Below are 22,201 nucleotides of genomic sequence, written 5' to 3' on the forward strand. Positions count from 1 at the left end.
AAAACAGCCAAGTCCTAAGGACAAGTGACCTTTGGATGATGTGAAATACTCAGATGTCACAGGAAGTCAGTGGCAACTTTATCAAACAGGACAAACTGAAGCAGCCCAGAAGGAAGAGTGCAGGGAAAGGATCCAGAAGCTAATGACTGAGGATGGAATTTTTCAGTTGTTAACTTTGGTTTCTTCAATTATTCACAGGATATGGATGCCACTGGCACAAGCAACATGCCCTGCGCATTATCACATGCAGGGTTGACCCAAACAGCCACTGAAGACCAGTCAAGAGTCAGTAAGTAATAAAGATAAGTCATAGGATTCAATTATAAAACAGTACTTACAGGAGATGGGAGCTGTAGCATCTCTTCGAAAGGCTCAGTGAATCAGCTGGGCTTGTACAACCACCAGATTCCACTTCCAGATTTTAAGAACCGACTTTAATTTTTAAGTTTGGCAGAACTCAAAATTTAGTAGCAATTCTTGAATACTTAATTCTTCTGCAGGACTGGCCCAACATCATGGCTACTCACAACTGTGTCCGGTAGGCCTGCATGCCAGTTATCCAGGATGCTCACAAAGGTCCCCTATGCAATTAGTCTGTCATGAGAATTTGGTTTGGAAGGCAGACTTTGTGTACAGTGTCAAATCTGTTACAATTATGCATGCTCAGTGAGTTGTACAAACTGAAGAACACTTCCTAATGAAAAAGGACAAATGCTTGAATATGGACATTGTTTTAAACACAGTCTGTGAGCCTTGTGGAACATCATACCCATTGAAAATAAAATACAGCACACAACACTGAACAAGGTTTACAATCAAACAAAAATAGAAAACTGTCAAAAAACAAAGTCATTTCAAAAACGGAAAGTAATTTAGATTCTGTGGAATATATTAAACCAATCCAGTTTAGAAATGTATGGTATCATCAAGGTACACATTCCTCATTCATTAAGACAAATTCACCAAACTTTATCAATTGTGAACCAGGTCCATATTTAGAAAACTACTTGTTTCTGCAAGACAGTGATGGTACAGATAACCTTTGGAATTGTACAGAGTTATCAATTTAATCTTTCACTTCACCATATGAAAGAAAGGGGCCAACCCAGGCAGAAGGGGAGCAGCAGATACATAGAGTGTGCAGAAAGAGGTGCAGTGCTGTACCAAGGAAAGAGCACTCCTCCTGTACAGTACAGTAGTGCCAATTTTAGATGTCGCAACATATTTTATTTTGTAAATTAAACAATGCCTTTTGTGTTTGCATTTTTTTTTCCTCAAAGTTCAACCCCTCTCATTCCAGCAAATTATTCTTTTCATGTTTAACTTAGCATCTGCTCCCAGACTTTGAACAGAAAACATATACAAGTAAGGTGTGTGAAGGAAATACTTTTTGGTATCCTGCAATTTCAGAGAATCCCAATGCTTTAAAATTTGAAACTGCTTTCCCACCCACCACCACCACCACAGAGCACAAGCCTCTGCATTGGAAATGCTGTTTGAAGCATTCTCTCTGAATGAGATCACCCAGAAGCTCCATGAAAAGACTGTCAGCCTGCTGATAACTAATTACCCAGGCTAATGTATTAAGAAATTAAATGATTCTTAAACTGTTTAACAAGAACCCTGCTTTTGTCGATGTTGCTTTTTGGGCCAAGGTCCAACTCAGAGAAATACAATCTTTCGGAGCTCTTGACACTGCCTTTTCCAATTTGACTGGTTCTAATTTGTTTATTAAAATCATTTTTAATGCATATATTCTTGATTTCGACAACTGGGCTGGACAATGAATATACTGTAATAGGGTATTATCATTTGTAAACTCTTCATGTACCACAGGTTTCCTTTGACATAAGCTTCCCGGTTCGGCTGGGCTGTGGAGGCCAGAATTCATCTCTGATATGGCTGATTGGTAGCTGTCTCCTGCTCCATTTACAGCAACTTATTGCAGCACAAGCCCAACCTGTTGAGAAAGAATATTGAACATCACTTGAGGGTTGCTGGTTATAAGGTTACACATTGGCCACAAAATTGTAGCGTCTTGGTGGGTGGGGCAGTGACATGCGCTGCCTTCAGACTGAGGGATGGAGAGGAGAAAAGGAGGCTGACAGCAAGGGTGGATGACACCTCACCAGCCAGGAATGTGCAGGTTGAGAAGAGCAAGACACATTCTCCAATCCAGGCACCACCCTGATAAATCTCCTCTGCACCCTATGCATAGCTTCCTCATCCTTCCAGTAATGAGGCGACTTCAGGTGGAGTCACACCAGTTATATGGAGCTGCAACATGACCTCTCGACTCCTGAACTCAATCCCCGACTAATGAAGGCCAGCATAACATAAACCTTCTTAACTAGCGGGACTAGTGAAATGATGGTTGGCTCAGACTACAAGGGCTGAATGGCCTGGTTTTCTGTATTGTAGCATTCTACGGTTCTACCCTATCAAACTGTATAGCAATCTTGAGAGATCTATGAATTTGGACCCTAAGGCCTTCTGTTCTTCCGCACTGCCATTAAACGTGTTCTCTGCCTGTAAGTTTGCCCTTCCAAAGAGCATCACTTCACACTTATCAGATTGAACTCCATCTACCTCTTCTCTGCTCAACTCTGCATCCTGTCTACATCTTGTTGTAACCTTTGACACTTATCCACGACACCTCACACCTTCATGTCATCTGCAAACTTACTGACCCATCCTTCCAAAGGGAGGGATATAGAAGGGAGAGCAACAGAGAATAACTGGTGAGTAAAATACAGTGCAAATTGATTGATGGAAATTCAATACATCTCTGAAAGGAAAAGAAATAAAGGTGAGATTGATCTTTGGAGAAAAAAAAATGGAGACTTCTCGGCCGAATGGGGAGAGCAGAAGTGGTTTGAAACAGCCCATAAAGGGGTCGGTGAGGCATTATCCAAAGACACATATGGTATTAGTTGAATGATTGGTCACATGGGTGTATTTATGCACCATGGGCCAGAAAGGCCTGTTATCACGCTGTATCTCTAAATTAATTATCAGGTAGAGCTGCAATGAAGTCAAACGCAGTGTGCAGGAGTTATACTGCTGGGTTAGCAACAAGTGGTAAAGCCAAGGTCAAACCCAATCAAACAATCAATTGAACAATGAAAGTGGGGAGTAGCATCAGAAAGAATAAAAGGACAGCTGTTTAAGAAAAAGTTGTGTTTCTCTCCAGCATGTTTGTGCATTGCTGATCTGGATAAGGGAAGGGATTTTGCAGTGTGGACCAAAACCTGACCCTTAGTGAACCTTCCTCTGCGAACTGCCATTCAATAAGCAGCAAGCGAGAGGTAACCCTCATCGTTACCTTTTCAGGAGGCATGCTGGGGCACTTCCAATTGTACAGGTAATACTGCAAGTTGCCGTCTCCAATCCCAAATTTCAGCTTTTCTAGGAAGGTCTTGTTTTCCATTAGATCCAGTGCATTGAAAACATCAAAACCTTTCTGTTGAATGAGAAAGAAAAAGATAGAATAAACAATGAGATCAGATTGAGGAAAAAGATGGCCTGCACTTTCACACAGGCCAAACACTTCAACATTAAAGGATAATCTTTAGATTCTCAACCTTCCCTTCTCACCCACATACCACCTTACTAATCCTAGAGCACCAATGGCATAGGGATTACTGAAAGTGGAAAGGAAAAGGTTGAGAACCACTGATTTAGATCTAGCTAACAGGTGGATTTTAAAATGTTTCCATATTTAAAGGATGTTGTTGCTGGGATTAAATGTTTCTACTTCAGATATCCCATGTTAGAATGAAAGAGGATGGATCAGAGCAAAACTACTATCCCACCCAATAAAGCCACAACAGACAAAGCATGAGGCACATCCATTAGTAAACTTCCCACTCAAGCCAAGATCAGCTCGTCTCACTTCACCAGGTGTAATGTGACAATGAACTTGAAATTGGTAGGACAAATCTAAAACTACGGGGTCTAGATATAAAGTGAGAGGAGAAAGATTGAAAAGGGATCTGAGGGGTACTTTTACCATGAACAAGTAGTGGTAGATGTGGCTGTAATTTTAGTGTTTAAATGACGTACAAATAAGTACATGGATAGGAAAGGTTTAGAGGGATATTGGCCACCACAGGCAAATGGGAGTTGCTTGGATGGATGACTTGGTCTGCATGGACAAGCTGGGCCGATGGGCCTCTTTCTCTGCTGTAAAATGCCACATTTAAGTGAGCAGGCAGGAAATTGGAAATAAAGCATAATGTGGGAAATGTGAGGTGATCGACATTGAAATGAGAATTTAAAAAGCAAATTGTTGGTAATTATTTTAAGGGCCCGTTTCTGTGCCGTAAAGATCTGCAACCCTGTCTCAGTTGTGATGAGGAACAATTACCCTTTGTACAGCATCACAGTGAAAACATTCATATAAACTACCTTACAACAATAAATTAAAAAACAAAACAGTGCACGAAGAATAAGGACGTGTCTTTGGTTCAATGATTATTCAGGAATCTGATGAGAGCCGGGAAGAAGCTGTCCTTGTGCCGCTGAGTGCTCATCTTTAGACTCCTGTACCTTTTCCCCGATGGTAGCAGAGTGAAGAGGGCACGGCCTGGGTGGTGGGGGTCTTTGAGGATAGAGGGTATTTTTTGTAAGACTCCACCTCATGTGGATGTCCTTGATGGAGTGAAGTCTGGTCCCTGTGTTGTTGCAGGCTGAGTTAACAACCCTCTGGAGTTTATTCTTGTCCTGAGAGTTGGCGCCTCCATACTCTCTCTCTTTGGCTTGGCTTCGCGGACGAAGATTTATGGAGGGGTAATGTCCACGTCAGCTGCAGGCTCGTTTGTGGCTGACAAGTCCGATGCGGGACAGGCAGACACGGTTGCAGCGGTTGCAAGGGAAAATTGGTTGGTTGGGGTTGGGTGTTGGGTTTTTCCTCCTTTGCCTTTTGTCAGTGAGGTGGGCTCTGCGGTCTTCTTCAAAGGAGGTTGCAGCCCGCCGAACTGTGAGGCGCCAAGATGCACGGTTTGAGGCGATATTAGCCCACTGCCGGTGGTCAATGAGGCAGGCACCAAGAGATAGTGGCAGTCCTTGTACCTCTTCTTTGGTACACCTCTGTCTCGGTGGCCAGTGGAGAGCTCGCCATATAACACGATCTTGGGAAGGCGATAGTCCTCCATTCTGGATACGTGACCTACCCAGCACAGTTTGATCTTTAGCAGCGTGGATTCGATGCTGTCGGCCTCTGCCATCTCGAGTACTTCGATGTTGGAGATGAAGTTGCTCCAATGAATGTTATGATGAAACCAGCCAGAATGCTCTCCACGGTCCACCTGTAGAGGTTTATGAGAGTCTTCAGTGAAATACTGAACTGCCTCAATCATCTCACAAAGTATAGCCAATGGCGAGCCTTCATTGTGATTTCATCAACATGGAGGCTCCAGGACAGATCCTCGGAGACGTTGACACCCAGATATTTGAAGTTCTTGACCCTCTCCACTACTGAACTCTTGATGAGGACAGGGATGTGTTCCTCTGACTTCCTCCTAAAATCCACAATCATCTCCTTGGTTTTGCTGATGCTGAGCTCATCCATCTCCCTCCTGGATGCTTCCTCATTACTGTTTGTGATTCTGCCGACAACTGTGATGTCATCAGCAAACTTGTAGATGGCACTGGAATTGTGCCTGGTCACACGGTCATTGTATAATGAGCAGAGCAGTGGGCTAAGCATGTACCCTTGGGATGCGCCTGTGTTGATGATCAGTGAGGAGGAGACGTTGTTTCCAATTCATACTGAATGTGGTCTTCCAGTGAGGAAGTCAAGGATCCAGTTGCAGAGGCCCAGTGTTTGTAGCCTCTTGACCAATACTGAGGGAATAATGGTATTGAAGGCTGAGCTGTAGTGGATAAAGAGCAGCCGTGTGTACGAGTTGCTGTTTTCAAGGTGATCCAGAGCTGAGTGGAGAGCCAGCGATATTATGTCTACTGTGGAGCCATTGTGGTGATAGGTGAATTGCTGCAGGTCCAGATCTTTGCTTAGGTACATGTTAAATCTCGCCATGACCAGTCGTTGAGGCAGCTCACACTACTCTTCTCGGACTGGAAAGGTGAGAATTGATCGGGGTGGGGGGATGAGTGCATAGCTGAAGGAAAGAGAGGGAAAGGGAAAGAGAGAGATAGAGGAAAAGAGAAAGAGGGATGGGGAAGGAGAGACATGGCCAGGGGCCTAATGTTAACCAGAGAAGTTGATGCTAATGCATTTGGGTGGATGGTTCCCAGACGCAATACGAGGTGTTGTTCCTCCAATTTGTGGCAGTACATGACACCATGGACAGACGTCAACAAGGGAATGGGACAGGGATTGAAACGGGTGGCCACCGGGAGATCCACTCTATTGCAGAGGACAGAGTGAAGGTGCTCAACAAAGTGATCTCCTAGTCTCTCTGATGAAGAGGAGCCCACGACAGGAGCAATAGATGACTTCTGCAGATTCATAAGTTAAGCACTGCTTCACTTGGAAGGACTGTTTGGGGCCCTGAATGGCTGTGAAGGAGGTGTGGAGAGGGAGGCATGTGAAGGATTTATTGTGGTCACAGGGGAAGATGTCAAGGGAGAGATTGATGAGGAAGGAGTCATGGAGGCAGCAGTCCCTACGGAAAGCAGAGAAGGGAAGATGTGTTTGATAGTGGGATCATGTAGTAGGTGGCAGAAATGGCGGAGAAAGATGTATTGGATGCGGAGGCTGCTGGTAGGTGAGGACAAGGGGAATGGTGTCCTTGTTGAGTATAGGGGTGTGGAGGGGGCCAGGGCAGATGTGTGAGTAATAGAGGAGATGCGGATGAGCACTGACTTGATGGTGGTAAAGGGGAAGTCATAATTTTTGAAGGAGGAGAACATCTCAGATGGTCTCGCGTGGAAGATCTTGTCCTGGAAGCAAAAGTGATGGAGAAATTGCGAGAAAGGAATGAAATCCTTATAGGGGACAGTGTGAAGATCCACTGAATAATTCTGATAATGACATTCCCATTGGCATTATGCTTCTCATAATGGCATTGAAGATGTCAGACATGGTTGTAAGTCAGAGGCACAGAGAAGTACTGTGAGATAAATTAATTACAGCTATTCATCTGTAGTAAAATCCCTGGTATCAGGTAACTATGGCAATAGATAAATGCTGGATGAGTGAATTTTCTGGTTGCTTGAGATTGAATGCTGCATCATTGGTGAACTAACAGCAAGGCACGCCAATTTTAAACTCCTGTATTTTTTACCTATTTATTTTCCACAATTTTTTTGCCACTTGCTGAGGCCTGCTGATAACAGGGATTTAACTATATACTGTTTCTGGAAATGACAGAGTCTGGAGTGAAGATTTTGCTTCATCTCAGTTGCATTACAAAAAGGAGCGGTTGGTGATTTTGTTTGGAGAGGGACTAAGAGAGGGGTCACGTACCGATTTTGCAAGGATGAGGCCATCGTTCATGAGGTCAACAAGAGGAGTCTTGGTGTGGACATTATAAAAAGAATAAGCAGCTTTCAGGCTCTTGTGGACCGGGTGGTGCATGATGGTGGAAGGAAGTGTGTAAAAACTGATGAAATCTGTCAATTCTCCTTCAGGGCCCTGGAGGAATAAAACAGAAAACAAGTCACTTGTGCATTAAAAAGAATTGCATTTTCCCAGCCTTCCTGGAAACTATCACTATCAGATGCTCACCATTCATTCATCTGCTGGTGATTGTAAGGCCATGTGTAATTACCACCCTACTTAAACAGCATCTTTTACCAAGTAGAAAATTTACACAGCACCTTCCTTTCCCAGAGATGGTACTCTGTCCTTCCTGTCTTTTACCAGAGGTGGAGCAGATTCAGGTTTATTGTCAGAGTGCATACATGGCATCACATACAACCCTGAGATTCTTTTTCCCTGTAGATGAGCAGAATGACCACTTACTGATAGGGCAACAAAAAAACTGTACACAATGTACACATGTAAACAAATAAAGAACTGTAAACAAAATGACTGTGCAATACAGAGAGAATTTTTAAAAATTCAATAAAGTGCAGAGTAAGGGTCCTTTAAATGAGTCGCTGGTTGAGTTTGTTGTTGAGGAGTCTGATGGTGGAGGGGGAGCAGCTGTTCCTGTACCTGGTGGTGCGGGTCTTGTGACACCTCGACCTCTTTCTGATGGTAGCAATGAGAATAGAGTGTGTGCTGGGTGGTGTGGGACTTTAATGATTGCTGCTGCTCTCTGACAGCAGTGTTCTCTGCAGATGTTCTCTATGGTGGGGAGGGTTTCGTCTGTGATGTCCTTTTGCAGGGTTTTACGCTCAGGGGTATTTGTGTCCCCATACCAGACCATGATGCAGTCTGACAGTACATTTTCCACCACACATCTATCAAAAATTGCCAGGGATTCTGATATGATACCAAACTTCCACAGAGGGTTAATGAGACCATTAGAACTGGGAAAGGTTAGAATAAAAAGTAAAAACAACAACAAGAAGAAACTCAGCAGATCAAACAGTGCTCTTTATATAGCAATGTTTTGGGCTTCAGCCCTTCATCAAGGTAAAATTAAGACATATACAAGTTTAACGATGTACAGAAATTACACAGTAGAAATTCTGCCTGGCCCGCAGGAAAAAGAATCACAGAGATGTTCGTGACATATGTACTTGGAGAATAAATCTGAACTTTGATACAGAAAGGGTGAGTGGAGTGCAGGTTAAGGAGATAACCATATCAAATCAAGGGAACCGAAAGCCTTGAATTATGCATGCAGTCTGTTCTACTTTTCGAAAGCTGACTCAGCCGATCATTCTCTGTAGTCAGGTAGAGAATGTACTTTCAACAGGCTTTAAGTGTAAAACGAGATTCTCGAAGGAATCGCCTGTGGATGGGTGTGCACAGTCAGTGGCAGACGAGATTCTCGAAGGAATCGCCTGTGGATGGGTGTGAACAGGCAGTGGCAGACGAGATTCGAGAAGGAATCGCCTGTGGATGGGTGTGAACAGGCAGTGGTAGACAAGATTCGAGAAGGAATCGCCTGTGGATGGGTGTGAACAGGCAATGGCAGACGAGATTCGAGAAGGAATCGCCTGTGGATGGGTGTGAACAGTCAGTGGCAGACGAGATTCGAGAAGGAATCGCCTGTGGATGGGTGTGAACAGGCAGTGGTAGACGAGATTCGAGAAGGAATCGCCTGTGGATGGGTGTGAACAGGCAGTGGTAGACGAGATTCGAGAAGGAATCGCCTGTGGATGGGTGTGAACAGGCAGTGGTAGACGAGATTCGAGAAGGAATCGCCTGTGGATGGGTGTGCACAGTCAGTGGCAGACGAGATTCTCGAAGGAATCGCCTGTGGATGGGTGTGAACAGGCAGTGGCAGACGAGATTCGAGAAGGAATCGCCTGTGGATGGGTGTGAACAGGCAGTGGTAGACGAGATTCGAGAAGGAATCGCCTGTGGATGGATGTAAACAGTCAGTGGCAGACGAGATTCGAGAAGGATTCGCCTGTGGATGGGTGTGAACAGGCAGTGGTAGACGAGATTCGATAAGGAATCGCCTGTGGATGGGTGTGAACAGGCAGTGGTAGACGAGATTCGAGAAGGAATCGCCTGTGGATGGGTGTGAACAGTCAGTGGCAGATGAGATTCTAGAAGGATTCGCCTGTGGATGGGTGTGAACAGGCAGTGGTAGACGAGATTCGAGAAGGAATCGCCTGTGGATGGGTGTGAACAGGCAGTGGTAGACGAGATTCGAGAAGGAATCGCCTGTGGATGGGTGTGAACAGTCAGTGGCAGACGAGATTCGAGAAGGAATCGCCTGTGGATGGGTGTAAACAGTCAGTGGCTATGGGCTAGATCCAGCGCAATCTAGATTCTGTTGGGAAACAATAGCCAATTTGTGAGGTATTCACTACATGACAACTGACCAAGCTTCTGCCATGTCCTGAAAATGCAGTGATGTGAAAGCTGCTGTCAGGAGTTTAACCCATGGTCATATGTGAGCTCTCTAGAGTCAGGGAGAGAATGGAACCAAGATAGGGTAATCTGCTGCAAATGGACCGAGGAAGAGGCATGAGCCAGCAGGTCAAAGACCACTGATTCAGAAATAATTCAGCATTTTGCCATTTTCAGGCTAGCTTATTTTTATTTTGATCAGAGCAGTTACTCCACTTTGCCAGAGGAGGACAGACAATTGGAGAGGTTCTAACAAGGCAGGTTATGGTCTGGGCATTGCAGAGTCCGAGCATGCCTTTCAAACATGAGGCATCACTGCTGAAGTTGAATCATTTTTGTTAGTATGCTCTATGTGGGTATTGAGCAGGTGTCAATGAATGATGGGCAGCAGGAATCCTATCTGAAGTAATTTAATTTAGACATACAGCATGGTAACAGGCCCATGCTGCCCAATTACACCCAATTAATTGAGCTACAACCCCCGGTACATTTTGAAGGGTGGGAGGAAATTGGAGCCGCCGGGGAAAACCCATGCAGACACAGGGAGAACGTACAAACTCCTTACAGACAGCGCAGAATTCTAACCAGGGTCGCTGGCACTGTAACTGCATAGTGCTAACTGTTACACTAACCATGCCACCTTGTTATTATCCCAGTGAGGTAACAGTTGCCAGCATTGTCCTCCAAACCAGAGAATTATTATTTACCTCTACTACATAAGTCTCTATAATATTTTCCTGAGGCAAGAACCAGTGAGCGACTTCCTCTTCATTCATTATTGGAGTCAGATAGAACTGCTTTAAGTATTCTCTGAACAGTCTGCACACACTCCTCACATCTTTACACGTCATCGGCCTAAGACCCGGTGTTTTTGGTGTCTAAAACAACAGAAAATAAAGTTTACTGTCAAAGCCTTGTCATTTCAAACAAAACTCACGTGGGCTTCTCATATTGTCAGACAATCACAAAATCCTGGCAGATGGAAGGAAGGAGTATCAATAATGTCGAGGTAGCCCTGTCCCTCCAGTATACCTCACTCACACAGCAGCAGTCTCCTCAGTACCAACAATCTTGTCTTTATGCACCCAAATTGCTCACAATTGAAGAAATAATAAAAAAATTAAATTTAGACATACAGCTTATCGGGCCCTTTCAGCCCATGAGCCCATGTCACCCAACTGTACCCAATCGATCTACAACCTGCGGTACATTTTGAACGGTGGGAGGAACCCATGCAGATACAGGAGAATGTACAAACTCTTTATAAACTAAGGGTGGCAAGGTTGGCGTAGTGGTTCGTGCAATGCCTTTACAGACTCAGCGATAGGGACCGGACCGGAGTTCGAATCCCATGCTGTCTGTAAGGAGTTTGTACATTCTCCCCGTGTCTGGGTGGGTTTTCTCTGGGGACTCTGGTTTCCTCTTACTGTTCAAAACGTATTGAAGGTGTAGGTTAAATGGGGGTAAAATTGGGCGGCACAAACTTGTGGGGTGAAATGGCCTGCTGCTGTGCTGTATACCTAAATTTAAATTTAACGCTAGATTCGAACCCCAGCTCTGATTGCTGGTGCTGTTCCAGTGTTACAGTTGGGATAACATTCCTGATTCTGCAGAACATTGCTGTCAGATGAGAAATATCAAAAACTGAAGTTAGACAAGCAAGTCTGCAGAATCTGGGGTCGAGTGCAATGCACAAACATGCTGGAGAAACTCAGCAGGTCATGCAGCATCCACAGCAAGTAAAGGGTACCACTTAGCACCTCCTTTCCTCTGCAATGACCTAGTGATAATGCAGAAATCTTGAGTGGAGGGCAGGCTGGAGTTTCTGGCCAGGCCTGCCATTCCTTTGTGAATGTATTGAGGCAGGAGAGTGTCCCCACCACACAGCTGGTAGAGCTGCTGTCACACAGCACCAGAGACATACTTGCATGGAACTTGGATTTTCTCCCAGTGACCACATGAGTTTCCACTGGGTGCTCTGGTTTCCTCCCACATCCCAAAGGTGTGCATGTTGCTACTGTGTTGGCCCCTTGTGTGTTTCCAAGGGTAATAAGCAGAAATTGATTGGAAATAAGAAGAAGAAAAATGTGATTGAGTATTTTCTGTTTATCTGGATTTGCTTAGCTTACTTGAAGATAAAAGTCCGGGAAGAAACAGAGGCTTCTGCACTGTAAAGGAAGGTTATGAAATGCATCTCCCAAGACATACATGCCCACAAACAGGATTTACTGAAACAGCAGTAAGGCTCACCTCTGGTAGTCTATATAATTTCATGGTTCTTTGCATAGTCATGTTTCTGCTCAGATGAGAGAATTTCACCTCAACTAGTTTGCGAGGGTTTAGTGACCTGTGCCAGTACCTGGCCAACAAATCATAGAAATTTCTAATTAGTCAACAATAGTGGAATGAGCAGCTTTGTGTAAACCAAGTGCATCATTGAATAACAAAAAAAACCAATTGTGCCTGAACCATTCCAATATGTGTGCACAAGAGCCACACCGTGGGTTTTTAAAATCATCCTTCTGCAAAGTGACACCTTTGCCATCCTTTCACAGCTGTTATTCTTTTACAACTAGCCACACCAGCATGAACAGAGGAAGGACATCTAGTTTGAGATCACTGGGTCAGGCTGTGTGACTGCAGTACCACATTTTGTTACTGGATACCAACGCAGAAACAATAGAAATGGATTCACAGGTTGGTCAACAAGCACAACTCAGGCAGCCAAAAATGGAAGCCCTGTGACAAATTGAATCAAACTCCATTGAAGAGGTTCCAAAGAGATCCCAGGAAACGCAGAAAGCACATGGCCAAGCATCTGCAACAGGAGATGGTTGGTAGTCCTAGCTCAGATTATTTCTATGAGATTACGTAGGCTGCTCTTCAAATCCACGGCCACGGCCACACTCAAAGACCACATGCGCTGTCCCTCCCACCACATGGAGCCATAATCTCGTACCTCATCCAATTGAGCCAGGCTCCAAGAACTAAATGGTATTTTTCTATTCTAGGCTTCTGCTACGACGTGCATAAAATTAAGGAGATGGGATTTTTTTTTGGCATTGCATTACCTTTGTAAGCCCCCATGATAATCTTTTACAAGTTACATTTAAGATCACTGTCAGCACAGGGTAGGAAAGAGTATGCTCGGTGCCAAGTTGCAAAAGTAAACAACTGCCTTAGGATTTGCTGGGACATTGTGGAAAGAGCTCTTCTGTCCTAACCTATCCTGGGAAAATTATTATTATTTTGGCAAAGGCTGATTCTAAGAAACAAACACAGCGATCAAGAGTACCTGTACAAACTCACACCTTACCTGCAAGTGCCCACGGGTTTAGGCAACACTACACCCGCAGTATACACAGCCTGGTAGCAGCCTTCAAGATTGACTCTCCTGGTGATCTCCCGGATCAAGACTGGAGCCACACGTTTAGATCGCAGCTTTTTATGTACACACAGAAAATTAATTTCCACCATCTTCTTTTGACTGGAGATAAGAGGAGAAAATGCTTAGTTGTAAACAAAATAAAAATACTAGAAAACTTAAAAGCTGCAACATAAAAATAAGAATGAACAGCAGCTATGGAGGGAAAGAAAAAATCAGCTACAAAGTCCCTGGTGCTTGAAATGCTGCGTCAGACTGTACCTGCACACTATCCAACAGGGTCTACTGCAGTGCACCCAGAGTGGCCTCTTCTACATCAGTGAGACCACACCTACCCTGTGTGTGTCCAAATATGAGTTTCTTGTAGCCAGCCATTCCCTCAGTGACATGTCTGTCCTCAGCCCCATCCATCACCAGGGTTAAGCCAAACGTAAAACTGAGGAATAACATCATAGACCTCCTGGACAGCCTTAAACCCAACGACATGAACATGGCTTTTTTTTCTAATTTTAGGCAATCCCTACCCCCATCTGATTCCACTGTTTCCATCTCTTTTTAGCCTGCTCCTGGGCTTTTTTTTCCCCATTCTTTTCTTTCCCAGTGGTTTTTCCCTCTACCAATCTCTCCAACTCTCACACTTTCTGTCTCATTTCCTTGAGGCCCCTTTCCAGCTTCTTTCCCCCTTTATGTACATATTAACTCCTTCATAGTCTTGGTAAAGGGTCTGGACCGGAAATGTTGACCAACTCTTTCTACCCATGTCTGACCTGCTGACTTCCACCAAATCTTTGTCTGCACAACATGTGTTTTTCTGTAATCCTCATTTTATTAACCTCTTGACATCATCAGATTATGATCCTTTACTTTTCCAATCAGTTAACATCACTGGTCTCAAAAAATGCAAACAACCTCTCCCCTCCTCCCCTCCACACCTTCCCCTTCTGGTTGAACCTGTTATTGCCTGTCAACTCCGCGTGCAGACTCGTGCAATTGCAAATTTGCAGTTTCTAGTGAGGTCCCTGCCCCCTGGACTGAAACAGTATGATTCAAAGTCATCAAGATAATCTCTCCCTCTTCTTCCATTTCTGTTTGAATGAAAGGAACAACACAACTAGCCCTATAATTATTTTCAAATGGCTTTCCTTCAGATGAACACACCTCTTCAAGTGGAACATCCCCCCTGCTGCTTCACTAACTTATTCAATCCATGTTGAACTGCAACTTACTAGAATATTTTTCCCCTTCCCCACTTGGTGCTTCATCAGCATCTGTTCTTGGCAACTCAGTGTTCGACTCCACTTTTCAGTTGAGCAGCATTACTTGACATACAGACGAAGTTAACCCTTCAGCTGCCTTGGAGCTTATTATATGCCTGGACAAGCTGCTGTTTCTTCCAGATAAATAAAAAGAGATCTTTGGCGTCAGGGGCGGCACAGTTAGTGTAGCGGTTAGCACAATGCTACTGTGGTGCCAGCAACCGGGGTTTGAATCTGGCGCTGAGTGTAAGGAGCTTGTACGTTCTCCCCGTGTCTGTGTGGGTTTTCTCCGGGGGCTCCAGTTTCCTCCCACCCTTCAAAACATACAGGGGTTGTAGGTCAATTGGGCGGCATGGACTCATGGGTCGGAAGGGCCTGTTACCTTCTGTATGTCTAAATTTATACAAATTAAACCTCAGCATTTTGTGTTTCACTCCATTCAATTTCTCCACTGTGAAATCTCTTCGAGGAATGCCCATCTTAAAGATGTTCTCCTCCTCTCTGTGAAGGGAGTTCTGAGAGTCTGTCACTGCTTCCCATCTGCACTCCCTGCTGCTCTCAAGCTCTACCACCATGTACTCACCCAGACTTGCTTCCACAGCCCACCTTTTGTCTGCTGGTCTGTACTCCTCCCCCTGACATTCAGGGGCTGCCTGGTTTTTCTCATACCTTGAGGAAGGGCTTAGGCCCAAAACGTCAGTTATACATCTTTACCTCCTATGGACGCTGCGAGACCTGCTGACTTCCTCCAGCATTTCTGTATTTTTACTACAATCACAGCATCTGCAGAGTTTCGTGTTTCACCCCGTTCCTTTGCCACCAGCTCAAGCTGAAACAATTGATCAAACAACTCTACGAGTATTTGGAAAGTAAGAGAACAATACTGACTACAGGAGATTTGGTAGTTCCAAAAATTAGAAACAAGATTACGTACTGGTCATAAATCTGAACATCAGCTGGAATGGCACTGATGAACCCCACTAATTTCCTGTTGGAGACAACCCGCACACCACAATGCCACTGGAGCAACCAGCCAGGAGGACGCAGAGCCCTAGAAACAGGACCAAACAGCAACACATTTATTCACTGGCGAATCCACAACCTGTGATAAATTCATGCAGGATGCAACCTGCAGGCAAGTGCACATTTGGACAGAAATTAGCAGATTGCCAGAATCAGAATTATTGTCATGAACAAGTCACAAAATTCAGTGTTTTGTGGCAGCGTCACAGAGCAAACATTCCTATAAACCTCTTTTACAACAATAAATAAAAATAAAATAGTGCACGAAAAAGTAAGGCAGTCTCTTTGGATCATTGATTTTTTATCCATTATTGTGCTGAGACTCTCATTTGTACAAAACAATATTCATTTATTTGTATTGATGAAATACTTGTCCTGCATTTGTATTGTTTTATGTCTGGTTGTGTGTCTGCGAGTGTGCACCGAGGACCGGAGAACGCTGTTTCACCGGCTTGCACTTGTCAGATGACAATAAACTTGACTTGAACTATTACCAGACCAACTTGTGGACTGACAGATAGGAACTGAGAATGACTCATTCCTCCAGTGCTATTCATGGGATCCAACAAAAGGAAAAATTGGAAGTATGGAATTTATCTCAGATGATAATGATAATGTGTGGTTGTATGTCCGCGTGTTTTGCATTTAGGACCAGAAAACACTGTTTTGTAGAGTTGTACCTGTAAAGTTAGACGACAATAAACTAGACTTGAATCCTATATGATGAAGCTTCTTGAGTAATGGATACAGCAAAGGATAGAATCATTTGAATTTCTGCAATTTTCTACCCTGCAGGGTTGTGGAGCCTATTTTATTAGAAGTATACAAGGTATTTATGTGACTTGAAAGATCAGAGCATTGAGGGCTTTGGGGAACTGGCACAGAAAGAGTTGTGGTCAGTGCAGATCAGCCTCAGTCACATTGAGGCTTGAGGGGCTAGGTGTTTTAAACTGCACTCTTATTTTCTTGTGACACTTCTGAGCTCTATCGCGAGAGGTTCAAGTCAAGTTTATTGCCATCTGACTGCACAAGTACAATCTGACGAAACAGCGTTTTCTGGTCCTCAGTGCAAAACAGACATTACACACAAACAGACACTAGTACACAAGCAGGCAATCATTTCAACCATACAAATAAATAAATAAATATTGCTTTGTGCAAATGAGAGTCTTGGCTGGTTCGTGTGAGCAGTTCCTTTGATTGTTCAGCATTCTCACTGCCAGTGGGAAGAATTTGTTTCTCAGCCTGGTGGCGTTGGCTTTGATACTCCTGTATCCCGACAGGAACAGCTGAAGGATGCTGTATACGGGATGGAAAAGGTCCTCAATGATTTTATGCTCCCTCTTCAGACAATGATCCTGGTAGATCACGTTAATTAGTGGGGGGGTGGGAGGGAGACTCCAGTGATCTGCTCTGCTCCTCCTATGGGTTACTGGGCAGCCAGAGGAATAGATCAAGGGATATGGATGTGTAATAGACTACTAGAAAACCTGGCCCAGGGTGCTCAAGGTGGAGAAGGAGCATTCAAGCTTATATTGAGAACCTCTAGGCCACACATGATGAGCACAGAGAAGCCAAGTGAAGGAGTGAACTTCAAAAAGAAAGGTGGCGCCGCTGGTGCTGTTGTACCGACTGCGCTGCCGCTGTTGTGGACCAGCGGGGAGCGGAATCTCAGCATTTCCTGCAGGATCCAACCACCCAGTCCAACTGTCATCGGCTCTGTAAAGCTTTAAATGGCCTGTTGAATGAGCCAACAGTGGTTTATTTTAAAATCCCGTGACCATGGGGCCTAGGCCCAAGATGGCAGCACTTATGATCGAGAGGTTGCAGACTCTGGGGAAGCAGTGGGCTGGTGGCAGGGCACCAGAAAATGGGAGAATACCCCTCATTTGAGAAGGAGAACCAGAGGAGGCGACCTTGGGGATGAATCAAAGAGGAGCTCTGAGGCCGATGAATGCACAGGTGCCAGGCTGTTCATGACTTGAGGTGAGGAATCCACGCAGGCTGCGGGGGACTGCAGTCAAGGGACTCGCACCAGGCTGCGGACTGCTGGAGACTGGCTGCAGGTGTATCAGGTATTGGAACTGGGATGTGATAAGGTGCCAAGGGTGTTCGTGATCGTGTTAGAAGTGTATATTTAGAGCTTGGGTTGCTGATGGTTTGGACTGAAGTTTGTGTGGCCGCGGGAGCGCTGCAGGCGAAGCCACAGACATTCAGTAACTCTGGGAGCGGGTGGGGGTGGGGCTCTCTTTTGCTTCTCTTTCTCTGGCTGTAAGGGGCACTACGCAATTTTGTCTGCCTTATGGTTGACTAAAGGAAATTTTGTGTAATATCACATTTTATGACCATATAATATTTACACCATAGAAACAGGCCAACTCGGCTCTTCTAGTCCATGTGGAACACTTTCTCTCACCTAACCCCAATGACCTACACTCGCCCCTTGACCCTCCATTCCTTTCCCGTCCATATACATATCCAACTTCTCCTTAAATGCTAATTTCGAGCCTGCCTCTGCCCTTTTCCAGTTTTATTACATGGCAATAAAATAATCTTGGATAAATGCACCCATTATCTATATGCACCCAAGCCATCAGTCACTGCCTTCCCCTTCATTAGCCAGCTAAACCAGGGAGGGAGGAGAGGACAATGATGTTCAGGATTACCCTCCAACACAATCGTTCAACATTAAACCTGCATGTTAATTTTAACACAACTGTACTAAGTCAGAATTAGAATTTAATGTCATGAATATGTGGCACAAAAGTCATTCTTTTATGGCAGCATTATCACAGGTGCAAAAATTGCTATAAATTACATTTAAAAAAATAAATAACTGTAAAAGAAAAGAAAATGAACCAGTGTCTGTGGCTCATTGTCCGTTCAGAAATCTGGTGGCGGAGGGGAAGAAGCTGGTTTTGTACTGTTAGGTGTTTCCCCTCAGGCTCCTGTACCTTCTTCCTGATGGTAGCAGTGAGAAGAGGGCATGGGCTGGGTGGTGGGGGTCCTTGATAGAAGCATGCATTTAGTCTTTCTTTCTACAGGCTACACACCAAGTATTCCAGATCAAAAATATTCAGTGATAATTTAAATTTGTTTAGGGTAGTGGATATGGTGAATAAAAATATTACACCAGCTAGAATAGACCTTTCTTGCTAACGTGTCTAGATAGCAAGTAATAATTTTTCCTTTAGTTAGGTTTTGAATTGCTTAATGTTCTTTAACTGAAATGTGAGCAGGGTACAGAATCAACTTCTTTCTTACAATGGGGAAGAGAACCAAATATTTTAAAAATTGGAATTTTAAACTCAATCCATGCACTGTTATAGAAGCACAAGGGCCAGAGATGCTGGAATCTTGAGCTTAAATGAATATCTGGAGGAATGAGAGGTGGAGATACAGGTAGAGGCAGAAGGAGGAAAAGTTTTAGAGAGGATAGAATTTTATTTTACATGAGTGGGTAGAGATGGAAACAGGAATCAGACAGCGGTGGGAGTTACCTAAAATTAGAAAAATCAATGTTGAGGCCATTAGGTTTAACAAGTCCATGAGGAACATGATGTGTTGTTCCTCAACTTTATGTCTGTCCTCACCCTGACAGTGGATGAGGCAGAGGACAGACACGCCACCGTGGGAATGGTCAGGGGAGTTGAAATGGTTGGTTACAGGAAACTCAAGTTTAGAGCCAAACACAGAGCATAGATGTTCGGCAAAGTGGTCATCCAATTTGTGCTTGGTCTCACTGATGTAGTGAAGACCACAGCGGGTACACCGAATACAGTGGATCAGGTTGGATGACGTGCAGGTGAAGCTCTGCCTCACCTGGAAGGTGCATTTGTGGTCTAATTCCCACAGTGACGTGGCTGTTCCTCATTTGTGGTCAGGGAGAAGCCATATGTAAACCTGAGAAACAACGCATTATATTCCTCCTTAAACACCGAATTTCATGACTTGTTTATGACAATAAATTCTGATTCTGAAAGCTAAAGGCATCAAAACTGATTTTTCTAATTTTTGGTTATCCCCACCCCATCTGGTTCCACTGTTTCCATCTTTTTTCATCCACCTCACTCTCTAACTTTTCTTTCTCCCTCCTTCCTAATGGTTGTCTCTCCATTTTTCACACCTTCTGACTTATCATTTTTGGGCCCCTCCCTTAACTTCTTTCCCTCTTTATTTTCATCTATCCTATCTTAGTCTTGATAAAGGGTCTTGACCTGAAACATTGACTGACCATTTCTACCCTGACCTGCTGAATTCCCCCAGCAATTCTTTTTCCATGCACTGTTATAACCCATCTCCTGAAATGAGAGCTATGATATCTTTCTCCCTCACACTAGAGCTCACTCGACCTACTATTAGTAACCACAGAGACTGTGCAGAATTCTCCTTCCAGTCACATTGGTTAGTCACCATCACAATGTGTCCAACCCACCTCCTCAACACAATAGCTTTGTATCCTTTGCATTTTCTACTACCTCATCTTGATCACTCTATATCAGTCAATGCTGGGGTAAAGAACGCTGCCTTATGTTCACAGTTCTACATCTCATCTCCATGTTATCTAAATTAGGACTGGTAATAACAATGTTACCCTACTCAACCATTCTAACGGTTGAGTTAGAATGGTTGAAACACTAACCAGTGGCACGGTTAGAGCACCAGCAACCTGGGTTTGAATCCGCCACTGTCTTAAGGAGTTTATACCCTCGCCCAGTGTCTGCATGGGCTTCTTCCAGGTGCTCTGTTTTCCTCCCATCCTCCAAAAACATATGGGAGCTTTGGTTAACTGGTATATTTGGGGGGCATGAGCCTGTGGGCCAGAAGTGCCTGTTACTGTGCTGTATGTGTACAAAAAATTAACTCACTTAGTTAGTGAGAGCACTGGTGAGAGTTTTGGTGAGACACTGATTACTAATTGCTCCACTTACCACAGTAAGAATTCAGGTGAGTAGTCGAACCGAAACATGTTGTCATCATCTTCCACGTAGTTCTCATTCAGCAGTGTGTACAGTTCCTTCAACTGGATGTTCAGACACACACATGGTTAGAACACACCTCTCCCAGTAACAGAACACATCACATGCAACAAGGGAAACCCAGTCACACAACTGGCGCATTTATATCAGGGATAACTACTTACATTGTCATAGGTCATGTAGTAGAATATACGAACATGAAAAGTAGAGTCGGTCATCTGACTGTCAAATCTGTTCTGTCATTTAATAAGATCATGCTGAAGTGCCCCTGGACTCAGCTCCATCTACCTGCTCTCACCCCCAAAACCTCTGCAGAATTCTATCTAATGGTCTTAAAATGAAGCAATTTCCACTGCATTCTTGGCCAGGGAATTCTACAGATTCACTACTCTCCAGGAAAAGCAGTTCTTCCTCATCTCCACCATAAATCTATTCCCCTCAATCTTGGGCTTCTGACCCCTACTTCCAATTCATCGATCAGTGAGAAAACAAAACTTTACTGCCTTTATCTATCTATTCTTTTTTTGGTAAGTTTTATAAGATCCCCTCTCATTCCTCTAAATTCAGATTCAGAATCAGGAACAAGTCCTGAAATTCGGTGTTTTGCGGCACCGTCATAGAGCAAACATTCATATTATAACCATCTTACAACATTATTACAAAATAAAATAATGTTTACCACCTCATCTCTGGAATCAACCCAGTCCCTCTGCACTGCCTCCAAAGCCATATAACCTCCCTCAAGTCAGGAGACCAGAATCGCACACAGCACTCCAGGGGTGGCCTCACCAGTGCCCTGCACAGTTGCAGCAGAATCTCTCTGCTCTTAAATTCAACTCTTTAGCAATGAAGGCCAACATTCCATTTGCCTTGTTGATTACTTGTTGCACCTGAAAACCAACTTTTTACAATTCATCAAGCCCTCCCACATCCCTCTGCACAACAGCACGCTGTAATCTTTCACGGTTTAAATAAGAATCCAATTTACTACTTTTTCCCACCACATCCTCTCCGCATTTTGTTTTTAGTGTCATCAGCAAATCCAGTACATTCAGTTCCTTCATTAATGGACATCGTGAGCAGTCGTGGAGCCAGCTTCACTGACGACAATCAGAGGAACCCCCATTTATCCCAACTCCCTGCCATTTATTGGTTAACCCACCCTCTATCTATGCTAATACATTACCCCCAACTCCAAGCCTTTTTGAAACGCCTTCTGGAAACCCCGGTATACAACATCCCCGTTTTGTTTTGTCCTCTATGCTTGTTATATCCTCCAAGAACTCCCGTAAATTTGTTAAAATTGTCTTTGTTTTTAACTGGAATATACCTTTGGTTAACACTGTGATAAAATCTCTTTGAAAGTCTTCCATTAATCCTCCATTGTCCTACAACATAGCCAGTCCAACTCCCTCATCACATCTCCCTTGTTAAGGCCAAACGCATTGGTTTTCGATCATGCTATTGCACCCTCCATTTGTATGAGAAATTAAATTGGACCCCTAACTCTAAGATCATTAATTTTTCTTGTATCATTGCCCAGGGCCAGATCTGAGATAGCATGTTACTTTGTAGGTTTGGTAACATCCTGTTCAATAAAGCTATCATGGATGCA

The 22,201-nt window shown here is 44.1% G+C and overlaps 1 protein-coding gene across 1 annotated transcript in view; it reads right to left on the minus strand.

Moving 5' to 3' along the window:
• Positions 1-412: 412 nt before the first annotated feature.
• Positions 413-22,201, minus strand: part of LOC138746774 (glycylpeptide N-tetradecanoyltransferase 1-like) — a 57,367-nt gene continuing 35,578 nt past the window's right edge. The window contains exons 5-12 of the mRNA XM_069905192.1: positions 20,539-20,630; positions 15,519-15,635; positions 13,260-13,430; positions 12,194-12,302; positions 10,651-10,821; positions 7,433-7,600; positions 3,326-3,463; positions 413-1,960 (exon numbers count right to left, since the gene is read on the minus strand). Coding sequence (XP_069761293.1) covers positions 1,940-1,960; positions 3,326-3,463; positions 7,433-7,600; positions 10,651-10,821; positions 12,194-12,302; positions 13,260-13,430; positions 15,519-15,635; positions 20,539-20,630 — 987 coding nt within the window. The 3' untranslated portion in view covers positions 413-1,939. The remainder of the gene's footprint in view (positions 1,961-3,325; positions 3,464-7,432; positions 7,601-10,650; positions 10,822-12,193; positions 12,303-13,259; positions 13,431-15,518; positions 15,636-20,538; positions 20,631-22,201) is intronic.

Source organism: Narcine bancroftii, chromosome 12 (genome assembly GCF_036971445.1).
Source record: "Narcine bancroftii isolate sNarBan1 chromosome 12, sNarBan1.hap1, whole genome shotgun sequence".
Lineage (NCBI taxonomy): Eukaryota > Metazoa > Chordata > Chondrichthyes > Torpediniformes > Narcinidae > Narcine > Narcine bancroftii.